Genomic DNA, 12,372 nt, shown 5'->3' with positions numbered 1-12,372 from the left:
TTTTTTAAAAACAGAAAATAAACAGACATTTTGGTTAATCGCTCATCAGTAGTGGTGGAATCGTTATGCTTCCTTTCTTTCTGTCATTAAACATATTGAAATAACCTAAATGATAACTCCCTATGTATGTTGGTATGTATCCCTCTCTCAGGTATTCCCCAGGGAATGATAACTATGCCCTGGCCTGTTCAATCGTAATGGGCCGCTCTCCACACACCCGCAACTCCCCCACCAGTCTCTCCTACACAGACACCGGGAGTGCAGGCTCCAACCACTGGAGACAGAAGTCCATGCCAGACGGGTGAGAGAACACTCAGGCCGCAACAAACCTGGGCCAAGCTAACACATTCAGACCATACCCCGATCATACACAGACCCAAATTCGCTGCAGGGATTCGCTTTAATTGCTTTATTTCCAGATGTAGTCTGTATTTACTTGAATTACTTCTTTGGGAGTTATCCAACAACAGAAAGGAAATGACTGAAATATAATGATACGTTGTACTAACTGATATGATAAACTACTCTTCTTCAGTAAATGATGCAGCTAGACATGATGCCCTCTTCTTCCATCTCTTTCCCAGGTTTAACAACAATAACCGTCACTCCCCTGTGTCTGCTGAGCGCCAGGGAGTTGGAGAAGGGTCTAACGGGGCTAAGCCTGCTCCCGGATGGCCCCGAGAGGGGGAGGGGGCCAACAGGGGAGCCGATAGAGCCACAACAGGTATGAGGACATGCTTTAGAAAATGCCCATGTCCTGTCTGGTGTTTTGGGTGATGCAGAGGGTGACAGTCAGAGATAGGACCACCTCTCTATGTTACTCATTTTGTTACCTGGTTGTCTCATTCCTCTGTTTGCTCCTGTCCCTCCCAGACCTAGCTGTCTCCAAGGCTGCAGTACCTCGTTTCCAGGAGCATGGGGGGCACCTGTCCCCCAACATTAACATCAAGGTCAGGCAGCAGGCACAAATATGACCAAATATGTATTTTAAGGTTTAGTGAAGAGGCTGTAGTGGACTTACAGGACCTTGAGCTCTGGCAGATAGACATAGGAATATAGCTAGCTTGGCTATGTATTGTTGTCTATGCCAAAGTAGTTGTCTTTATTTACTGTGGTCAAACAACCAGGAAGTGACTTTATGGTCCCTATCTCTACAGGTGGAAACTTCCTATTCCTCCAGCCAATCAGGCAGTAACACATTGTCCAGTAACGCCTCCAGCTCCGCCCACAGTGATGAGAAGTGGTATGAGATTGGCTCCAGCAGGACGGGGGTGCGGCCTGACTCAGAGCTCAACGGCTACCTGCAGCGGGAGTCCACAGACAGCGGCATCGACGCTACCTCTTACGGGGCTTCAGGGTCCGGGGGCTCCAGGGCCAAAGAGCGGCGGGCCCCAGAGACCTCTCCTTCAGCCCCAGACTCACCCGCCCCCCCAGGGAGCGGCGAGGACCCCGCCCAGAGCCCCCCTGTGTTCCCCTCAGCCCCAGACAGTGGCTCCTACACCCTCAGTGATGCTGCTTCCCATTCCAGGTGTGTGCCTCCCTGTGTTGTGCTACACTAGAGTTCTATTACAGTCAGCTCTTTATGCAGCCAATATTTCCTCTCACGTATCATGTTTCATTAAGCAGACAGTGATGCATTGTAGTCCATATATATCCCCTATTGTCCCAGATGGAAAACTCCCAAGCCTTGCACTTTGTGGTGAGAGAGGTAGCAAGCTGCAATCTGCTGTGTGTGTGTGTGTGTGTGTGTGTGTGTGTGTGTGTGTGTGTGTGTGTGTGTGTGTGTGTGTGTGTGTGTGTGTGTGTGTGTGTGTGTGTGTGTGTGTGTGTGTGTGTGTGTGTGTGTGTGTGTGTGTGTGAGCTAGTTTCTCACAGAGAGAAAGAAAGCACTTGAAACACAGAGGAATGCTGAATGTGAGAGCTCAACACTGTTAACACTCCAAACCACCGTTCCTTTGAGTAAACAGAGGCTTTCCTCCTCTCCTCAGCCTCTCCTCTGTGGCCCTGAAATAACTCCAGCACCACCAGACTAGTGACTTTGTTTTAATGTACACACAGCATGTCTGAGGTGGGAGACGCTCGCTTTCAAGACAAACTGGGGAGAAATATTGTTTGAAATGTTAAAGTAGAAGAAGTCCAAGGACACTGTGACCTATTCATTTCTCTCATTTCAGATGTGGAGGTGTCAGAAATGTAGTGTGTGGGGAAAAGTAGTGAAAAGTACCAGGTGTTTTTGAAATAGTTTTGAAACTTTTACAGAAATGTGTTCATAGATGAGTGCACATTACAGAAATGTATATACACCACCGTTCAAAGTTTGGGGTCACTTAGAAATGTCCTTGTTTTTTACAGAAAAGCTAAGAAAATTGTCCGTTAAAATAACATCAAATTGATCAGAAATACAGTGTAGGCATTGTTAATGTTGTAAATGACTATTGTAACTGGAAACGGCTGATTTTTTATGGAATATCTACATAGGTGTACAGAGGCCCATTATTGGCAACCATCACTCCTGTGTTCCAATGGCATGTTGTGTTAGCTTATCCAAGTTTATAATTTTAAAAGGCAAACTGATCACTAGAAAACACTTTTGCAATTATGTTAGCACAGCTGAAAGCTGTTGTGCTAATTAAATAAGCAATAAAACTGGCCTTCTTTAGACTAGTTGAGTATCTGGAGCATCAGCATTTGTGGGTTCGATTACATGCTCAAAATGGCCAGAAACAAAGCACTTTCTTCTGAAACTCGTCAGTCTATTCTTGTTCTCAGAAATTAAGGCCATTCCATGAAAGAAATTGCCAAGAAACTGAAGATCTCATACAAGGCTGTGTACTAGTCCCTTCACAGAACAGCACAAACTGGCCCTAACCAGAATAGAAGGAGGAGTGGGAGGCCCCGGTGCACAACTGAGCAAGAGGACAAGTACATTAGAGTGTCTAGTTTGAGAAACAGACGCCTCACAAGTCCTCAACTGGCAGCTTCATGAAATATTACCCACAAAACACCAGTCTCAACGTCAACAGTGAAGAGGCAAAAGAACACAGACACTGGACAGAGGAACTATGCCTAGAAGGCCAGCTACCGGAGTCGCCTCTTCACTGTTGACTTTGAGACTGGTGTTTTGCGGGTACTATTTAATGAAGCTGACAAAAAAAAATGCTTTTCTTTCAAAGTGTACCCAATCTTTTGAACGGTAGTGTTTATTCAAGCAATAAGGCAGAGGGTGAGAGTATAGCCAATATACCACAGCTAAGGGCTGTTCTTATGCATGACGCAACACGGAGTGCCTGGATACAGCCCATAGCCATGGTGTATTGGCCATATACCACAAACCCCTGAGGTGTCTTATTGCTATTATAAACTGGTTACAAACATAATTAGAACAGTAAAAATAAATGTTTTGTCATACCCATGCTATATGGTCTCATATACCACGGCTTTCAGCCAATCAGCATTTAGGGCTCGAACCACCCAGTTTATAAATATACCAATACTAGTCGTTTGTTTTCCCTCCCAGTACTCTGAGTTCGAGCCACTCAGGCAGTCCCATGGGTCCAGGCTGCAGCCCCAGCTCCTCCCAGGAGGAGTCAGCCCTGACCACCTCCCCTACCTCCCACACTTCCCTTTCCCCTGGAGGCCCCAAGAGCTTCTACCCCCGCCAGGGAGCCACCTCCAAGTTCCTTATCGGCTGGAGGAAGCCTGGAGGCACCATCAACTCTGTGGACTTTGGCAACATACGCAAGTAAGCATGGGGGGAAATAGAGAAGGAATGTTGAACATACGTGTGTTTATTGATAGGTCAATGAGACCATTACACTGTGAGTCTTGTTGTGAAAGAATGTTCTTTCCCCATACAAACAAATCCTACTGTCCTAGATTGTTGATGTTATGGAGGCTTAAGATCTGAGTCAACTGAGAGGAGATGCATTTCCCACCTCAGTCATGGCTCACGTTTGTTTATAAACAAGTGCAACACTCCCACCCTGTGGTTCAACTGAGAACTGCAACATAACACTGCTGGTCTTCACTCTCCGTCTTCCTCAGACGTCACCAGAGTGATGGGTTGCTGGGTGGCAACCCTCAGCTCCGGGCCCAACTCAGGGCCCAATCGCCCCAGAGGGTCAACAAGTCCAACCTGCAGGAAGAACTGAAGAAACTCATCACCCTGGACAGCCCCCCGCCCTCCTCCCACGATCAAAAGGTAGCTGGCAACGCTTTGTCACCATCATCCATTTTACTATGGACGTTATTGTTACATTGATTAGGAATCACATTTGAAATATACAGTACCAGTCAAAAGTTTGGACACACCTATTCATTCATGGATTTTTCTTTATTTTTACTATTTTCTACATTGTAGAATAATAGTGAAGACATCAAAACTATGAAAGAACACATATGGAATCATGTAGTAACCAAAAAAGTTGTAAAAAAGATAAATATATTTTATATTTGAGATTCTTTAAAGTAGCCACCTTTTGCTTTGATGCTAACATTCCACACGCTAGGCATTCTCTCAACCAGCTTCACCTGGAATGCTTTTCCAACAGTCTTGAAGGAGTTCCCGCATATGCTGAGCACTTGTTGGCTGCTTTTCCTTCACTCTGCAGTCCAACTCATCCCAAACCATCTCAATTGGGTTGAGGTTGGGTGATTGTGGAGGCCAGGTAATTTGATATAGCACTCCATCACTCTCCTTCTTGGTCAAATAGCCCTTTCACAGCCTGGAGGTGTGTTGGGTCATTGTCCTGTTAAAAAACAAATGATAGTCCCACTAAGTGCAAACCAGACGGGATTGCGTATCGCTGCAGAATGCTGTGTTAGCCATGCTGGTTAAGTTTGCCTTGAATTCTAAATAAATTACTGACAATATCACCAGCAAAGCACCCCGACACCATCACACCTCCTACTTGCTTCACGTTGGGAACTACACGTGTGGAGATCATTCGTTCACCTACTCTGCGTCTCACAAAGGCACGGCGGTTGGATCCCAAAATCTCAAATTTTGACGCATCAGACCAAAGGACAGATTTCCACCGCTCTAATGTCCATTGATCGTGTTTCTTGGCCGAAGCAAGTCTCTTCTTATTATTGGTGTCCTTTAGTAGTGGTATATTTTCATCAATTCGACTATGAAGGCCTGATTCACACAGTCTCCTCTGAACAGTTGATGTTGAGATGTGTCTGTGAAGCATTTATTTGGGCTGCAATTTCTGAGGCTGGTAACTCTAATGAACATCCTCTGCAGCAGAGGTATCTCTGGGTCTTCCTTTCCTGTGGCGGTCCTCATACAGTGGGGCAAAAAAGTATTTAGTCAGCCACCAATTGTGCAAGTTCTCCCACTTAAAAAGATGACAGAGGACTGTAATTTTCATCATAATTTTCATCATAGGTACACTTCAACTACTAAATCCAGAAAATCACATTGTAGGATTTTTAATGAATTTATTTGCAAATTATGGTGGAAAATAAGTATTTGGTCAATAACAGAAGTTTATCTCAATACTTTGTTATATACCCTTTGTTGGCAATGACAGAGGTCAAACGTTTTCTGTAAGTCTTCACAAGGTTTTCACACACTGTTACTGGTATTTTGGCCAATTACTCCATGCAGATCTCCTCTAGAACAGTGATGTTTTGGGGCTGTTGCTGGGCAACACAGACTTTCAACTCCCTCCAAAGATTTTCTATGGGGTTGAGATCTGGAGACTGGCTAGGCCACTCCAGGACCTGGAAATGCTTCTTACGAAGCCACTCCTTCGTTGCCCGGGCGGTGTGTTTGGGATCATTGTCATGCTGAAAGACCCAGCCACGTTTCATCTTCAATGCCCTTGCTGATGGAAGGAGGTTTTCACTCAAAATCTCACGATACATGGCCCCATTCAATCTTTCCTTTACACAGATCAGTCGTCCTGGTCCCTTTGCAGAAAAACAGCCCCAAAGCATGATGTTCTTTGGATGCAACTCAGCATTCTTTGTCCTCCAAACACGACGAGTTGAGTTTTTACCAAAAAGTTATATTTTGGTTTCATCTGACCATATGACATTCTCCCAATCTTCTTCTGGATCATCCAAATGCTCTCTAGCAAACTTCAGACGGGCCTGGACATGTACTAGCTTAAGCAGGGGGACACGTCTGGCACTGCAGGATTTGAGTCCCTGGCGGTGTAGTGTGTTACTGATGGTAGGCTTTGTTACTTTGGTCCCAGCTCTCTGCAGGTCATTCACTAGGTCCCCCCGTGCGGTTCTGGGATTTTTGCTCACCATTCTTGTGATCATTTTGACCCCACGGGGTGAGATCTTGCGTGGAGCCCCAGATCGAGGGAGATTATCAGTGGTCTTGTATGTCTTCCATTTCCTAATAATTGCTTCCACAGTTGATTTCTTCAAACCAAGCTGCTTACCTATTGCAGATTCAGTCTTCCCAGCCTGGTGCAGGTCTACTATTTTGTTTCTGGTGTCCTTTGACAGCTCTTTGGTCTTGGCCATAGTGGAGTTTGGAGTGTGACTGTTTGAGGTTGTGGACAGGTGTCTTTTATACTGATAACAAGTTCAAACAGGTGCCATTAATACAGGTAACGAGTGGAGGACAGCTTGTTTGTAGGTGACCAAATACTTATTTTTCACCATAATTTGCAAATAAATTAATTAAAAATCCTACAATGTGATTTTCTGGATTTTTTTTTCTCATTTTGTCTGTCATAGTTGGAGTGTACCTATGATGAAAATTACAGGCCTCTCTCATCGTTTTAAGTGGGAGAACTTGCACAATTGGTGGCTGACTAAATACTTTTTTGCCCAACTGTAAGAGCCATAGCGCTTGATGGTTTTTGAGACTGCACTTGAAGAAAATGTCAAAGTTCTTGACATTTTCTGAATTGACTGACCTTCATGTCTTAAAGTAATGAATGATTCTTGTTTCTTTTTGCTTATTTGAGCTGTTCTTGCCATAATATGGACTTGGTCTTTTACCAAATATGGCTATCTTCTGTATAACCCCCCGCATTAAGAAGGAAATAAATTCCACAAATTAACTTTTAACAAGGCATACCTGTTAATTGAAATGCAATTGAAGTGACTACCTATTGAAGCTGGTTGAGAGAAAGTCAAGAGTGAGCAATGCTGTCATCAAGGCAAAGGGTGGCTACTTTGAAGTATCTCAAATATAAAATATATTTTGATTTGTTTTAACACTTTTTTGGTTACTACATGATTCCATATGTGCTGTTTCATAGTTTTGATGGCTTCACTAATATTCTACAAAGTAGAAAATAATACGAATAAATAAAAACCCTTGAATGAGTAGGTGTGTCCAAACGTTTGGCTGGTACTGTATATAAAAAATTTATTCCAGAGTAGTTGATGTGAGTATTTGCTTGATGAATCCAAACTCCCTCCCCTGCTTTGCCACGTAAACTGTGCAACATACTAAAGTCTGAGTTTATAGGTCAATCAGTAGCCTCACAGTGCTCCTCTCTCTCCCCCTCACTCTCTCCAGCCCTCATTCCCTGTCCCCCCACCCAGCCGGCGCTCCCTGCAGAGGACCCTGTCAGATGAGAGCATCTACAGTGGCCAGCGGGAGCCCTCGCACAGTGGGCACAGAGAGACGCCCAGCGATCTGCTCTTCAACTGCTCCACCGTGCCCCGCTCGCCCACCGCCCGCCACGCGCCACTCCGACAACCCTCACATAAGTCTCTGGGTGAGCCTCAGATTATCCTGCAAATTATCCTTGAGTAAAGGGAATGCCATTTCATTCCAATTGAGTTCTATCTCAAACCAGGGGAGCAGGGTTTATCTTAGAAGTGTTATCAGATTAATGCCATAACTCCTCCTCTTGATATTCCCAAACCCGCCTGACAATAATTAGCATAACGCAACGGACATAAATATCCCTAGAAAATATTCCTATTCATGAAAATCACAAAATAAATATATTGAGACACAGCTTAGCCTTTTGTTAATCACCCTGTCATCTCAGATTTTCAAAATATGCTTTACAGCCAACGCTAGACAAGCATTTGTGTACGTTTATCGATAGCCTAGCATAGCATTATGCCTCGCTAGCAACAGGCAACCTTGTCACAGAAATCAGAAAAGCAATCAAATTAAATTGTTTACCTTTGATGAACTTCAGATGTTTTCACTCACGAGACTCCCAGGTAGATAGCCAAAGTTCATTTTTTCCCAAAATATTATTTTTGTAGGTGAAATAGCTCCATTTGTTCTTCACGTTTGGCTGAGAAATCGCCTGGAAATCGCGATCACCACAACGCCGAAAAATATTCCAAATTAGCTCCATAATATCGACAGAAACATGGCAAACGTTGTTTATCATCAATCATCAAGGTGTTTTTCTAATATCTATTTGATAATATATCCGTCGGGACAATTAGTTTTTCGGTAGGACTGATTGGAGTAATGGCTACCTCTGTATTTTACGCGAGAATCTCTCTCGGAGCCACCATGTGACCACTTACGCTATGTGGCCGCCTACGGCTATTCTTCAACAGAAATGCGTAAAACTACGTCACAATGCTGTAGACACCTTAGGGAATACGTAGAAAGCGTAAGGTCATTGATGGTACATTCACAGCTGAACAGAGAGTCATTGGAACGCAGCGCTTTCAAAACCTGGGGCACTTCCGGATTGGATTTTTCTCAGGCTTTCGCCTGCAACATCAGTTCTGTTATACTCACAGACAATATCTACAGTTTTGGAAATGTTAGAGTGTTTTCTATCCAAAGCTGTCAATTATATGCATATTTTAGCATCTTTTCCTGACAAAATATCCCGTATAAAACGGGAAAGTTTTTTTTCCAAAAATGAAAATACTGCCCCCTAGTACCAAGAGGTTTAAGTGTGTTTACCATTATGTGTATATGGAGTATAATTGGTATAATTGGTCATCTTTTTTAGTGCTTTATTTGATGGGAAAGGCTTCTGATATGTTGGGGCTTTGTTGTAATCTGCTGTCTCTCCTCCCTCTCTCCTCCCCCCTTTCAGGTGACCTGTGTGAGTTGTCCAGCCAGGACCAGGGGGGCATGAGGAAGCAGCTGGGGGACCCAGGCCTCATACCCCTACCTAACTCTGGAGCTGACTGCGCTCTGGACTGGTCCAACCTGGTAGATGCTGCCAAGGCCTTCGAGGGTAGGCAAAGTAAGCTAGAGATGTATTATCTTTACCAGCAGAGGGCAGTGGCACTCTGTCTCATTGCTTTGTGTTGTCCATATGAGCTGTGACTGAAGCTGTAACTGTTCTGTTTTTCTCTGGCAGTTCAGAGACTGTTATCTGTAAATGATGAAAGCTCCAGGCCAGAGGTCACAGACACCAGCCCCCAGCAGGCAGAACCCCAGGCTGCCCCAGAGAGACACCCCTCGCCTGGGTAAGACCCATTTACCATGCACGTCCAGATAATTCTGTAGACATAGGTAGGGCCAGGAGTTTATCCTACAACTTGGGCCCAGTTTTTCCCAGCTAGGTCACATGGCCAGGAATTATTCAACTCCTCTGCCTATTATTCAACTCCTCTGCCTAAGCCAATTTGGCCCAGGTCATGCTAGTCTTGTTCTAGTTTAGAATATGGTAGTATGGTAGTGAACAGTGTGTCCCCTCCCACAGTGAGAGCCCAGCCTGTCTGATGGGGAAGGTCAGCCAGCTGGAGTCAATGGTGAAGCTGCTGCAGGATGACCTTATTAAGGTGAGACAAGACACAACCAGACCTCTAGCACCCGAGTCTTAGCCTAGCCATCTTGTACTCTACTGTTGACTTCTTACTACACCTTGTGCCCTTTCCCTAACAGGGGTTCAACCAGTAGAAAGAACAGTTGAAAGAGCAGGGCTGGGAATTGCCAGGGACTTCACGATACAATATTATCATGATACTTAGGTGCCAATATGATATGTATAAAGATTCTAACAATTCTATATGTATTGCAATTCGAACCTGCGAACCTGCGATTCGATGTTCCAAAAATATTGCTCACCATATTTCTGCTGCAGTGGGACAAGAGAGAGCCATGAGAAAACTATTTTTGATCAGTCATGGGCATAAAAATGCTGAAAACAAATTGTCTCCCTATTCAAAAAGAAGATGGAGAACAAGCTATTAAGAAAAAATACAGGAGTTTTGGTGCAGGTACAGCTAACTAGCACACATGTAATATTGCAATATTGTCAAAACTAATATTGCGATATATTGTCAAAAATAATATCCCAATATGTAATTGTATTGATCCCCCATCACTACTTCTCAGTGTGGAAATGTCAAACAAGTGTGCATGGATATCTCTGTAGTGTGGTTCCAGTTCCCTGTATATCAGCAGTACCCATTCAGCATCTGCATTTACTACTCTGCCTCCTGGTTTTAGCTGCCCTGTATATCTCCTGAGGACAGTACTAGAGAGTAAAGAGAGCTTTCCACTCCTCTCTGTGTTATTGATGACTCCCCTATGTGTGTGTCCAGGAGAAGGATACCAAGGTGTCCCTGCAGGCCCAGATACAGAGCCTGAGAGAGCACAACCAGCGGCTCCACGAGGAGTCCTACAGCGCCTCGGCCAAGCTCAAGAAGTTCACAGAGTGGGTCTTCAACACCATCGACATGAACTGACTCTGTCTATGTGCAGTAGACAGGAGGAGCACCTGAACACACGTGACCACAACACACTCAAACTTAAACTGATTCACACGATGGGTGCTCAGAACCACAGGAGTTGGTCTTTGATTCCTTCTACATTAACTGTGATTCTGCTATTGACATGGACCGATTCACAGTGGATCTAAATGCTATATGATCAACAGGAACTGAATCACTTTGGTCTTCAACGGTCCCATCATGAACTGATCTGCCAAGCTTATTATTGTCATGATCATCATAGCCCAGGGAAGTTAACACATCTCTGTCAGACATGCAGGGACACTACAGTACAGTGCCAGTAAATCCTAAAGAAAAGATTGCATGCTGTTGATCTCTCAGTCTTTCTCCCTCTCCATCCTCTCTCTCCTCCTATAAAACCTCACTGAGCAGTAAGTGGTTGCGGTATTACACATCCACTGTGTTGAAGAATGATGGCAATTCATCATCAACTACAGCTGTTCAACAATTTATTTTGTAAATATATATGAACAGAAATGTTACCACTGAAAAAAAAAACCGGATATCGTTTTACCACTTCCCCATGTCTCTCTATGGAATGACCTCATTTCAGGAGAGTAAAATGGGCTTACTGGATGCAGTAGTACCAGATTGTACTATTGGTTTCTGTGTGAAAACAACTGGGCTGTCTGGGTGGACGACTGGAAGGTGAGGGTTACTGTTCAATGAACTTCATAGTGACGATATTAATTCTTCTTGATCTATTTTAATATCCTACCAGAATATTGGTATGGTTCCTTCCTTGCCTGGCTGCGGTTTTGGATCCACAGGGCCACCTTGTGATTATAACATGTCAGATTACATGGCAATACGTACTATACTCGATCCTGGTCCGCAGCGTTTTAGAAGGCCTCTGGTGCCACACGTGATCCTTTTCTACTCCCTGTAGATGAAATCGCTACTGTATGCCATGCCATATAAAGAGGTTATGTAAATCCTGAAATGCCAGTTACAGTCCTCTGTAAGTCTATTAGTGAGTCCAACCTGACCATTGGTCTGCTTAGAAGGGAGACCTGACACCTGTTAATGGTGCGACATGGTAGACCCTCCATGTCTACAGTCAGTTGTACTATTAAACCTCCAAGCTTTCCCGTATGTTCTTACACTGTACACCCTGTATATAACAAAGGATTCTGATGCTCATCATAATTTGCACCTTCATTCATGTTTTACAGCATGTGATGATCTTTCCTTTGAGCTGTGATGTATACAAATGTTTATATCTATTAAAGATATTTTGTGCAATTTTATCTTTGTTCAGGGGTCGTTGTAGTGATTGTGTCTTTGTGCAGCAGTCATTATAGTGTGGGGCTGCACACCCAAATGCAGATATGGTATGTATGATGTAGCCACAGGACAGGGTTCCGCTTATTTTCCACTAATCCATGTAGATTATTTATAGATGTAGTAGATTATAATCATGGTTAGCTTTTAGCGGCAGTAGTGCATTGATTTTATCCACTCCCCTCCGTATTTATTTGCATAATGAAGCAACTTTTAGTAACTTTTGGTTCTAGAATATGGATTTGAGATCTAATGTTTCATATGAGGTGACAGTACAGAATGCCACCTTTAATTTGAGGGTATTTTGAGACGTATCTGTTCTACCGTTTAGAAATGAAAGCACTTTATGTATTTAGTCCCCCAGTTGAAGATGTCGTAAGTATTTGCACAAATTCACTTATAGTGTATTAAAGTAGTCAAAAGTAAAGCGTGTGC

General features: G+C 43.8%; 1 protein-coding gene across 2 annotated transcripts in view; it reads left to right on the top strand.

The window, feature by feature from the left end:
* The window catches only part of LOC139375237 (signal-induced proliferation-associated 1-like protein 1), a 72,638-nt gene extending 60,737 nt beyond the window's left edge, over positions 1–11,901 (top strand). Inside the window, exons 11-21 of one of the 2 annotated variants that reach the window (XM_071116838.1) lie at positions 152–301; positions 585–724; positions 874–950; positions 1,158–1,528; positions 3,518–3,742; positions 4,045–4,201; positions 7,499–7,700; positions 9,006–9,149; positions 9,276–9,384; positions 9,621–9,699; positions 10,465–11,901. In XM_071116838.1, the coding sequence (XP_070972939.1) occupies positions 152–301; positions 585–724; positions 874–950; positions 1,158–1,528; positions 3,518–3,742; positions 4,045–4,201; positions 7,499–7,700; positions 9,006–9,149; positions 9,276–9,384; positions 9,621–9,699; positions 10,465–10,608 (1,798 nt within the window). In that variant the 3' untranslated portion in view covers positions 10,609–11,901. Of the gene's footprint in view, positions 1–151; positions 302–584; positions 725–873; positions 951–1,157; positions 1,529–3,517; positions 3,743–4,044; positions 4,202–7,498; positions 7,701–9,005; positions 9,159–9,275; positions 9,385–9,620; positions 9,700–10,464 lie in introns of both variants that reach the window. The other variant, XM_071116837.1, reaches the window with a different exon arrangement.
* The last annotated feature ends 471 nt before the right edge of the window (positions 11,902–12,372 follow it).

Source organism: Oncorhynchus clarkii, chromosome 19 (assembly GCF_045791955.1).
Source record: "Oncorhynchus clarkii lewisi isolate Uvic-CL-2024 chromosome 19, UVic_Ocla_1.0, whole genome shotgun sequence".
NCBI classification, from domain to species: domain Eukaryota; kingdom Metazoa; phylum Chordata; class Actinopteri; order Salmoniformes; family Salmonidae; genus Oncorhynchus; species Oncorhynchus clarkii.
Note: the sequence above shows the minus strand (reverse complement) of the source record. Positions and strands in the feature narration are given on the sequence as shown.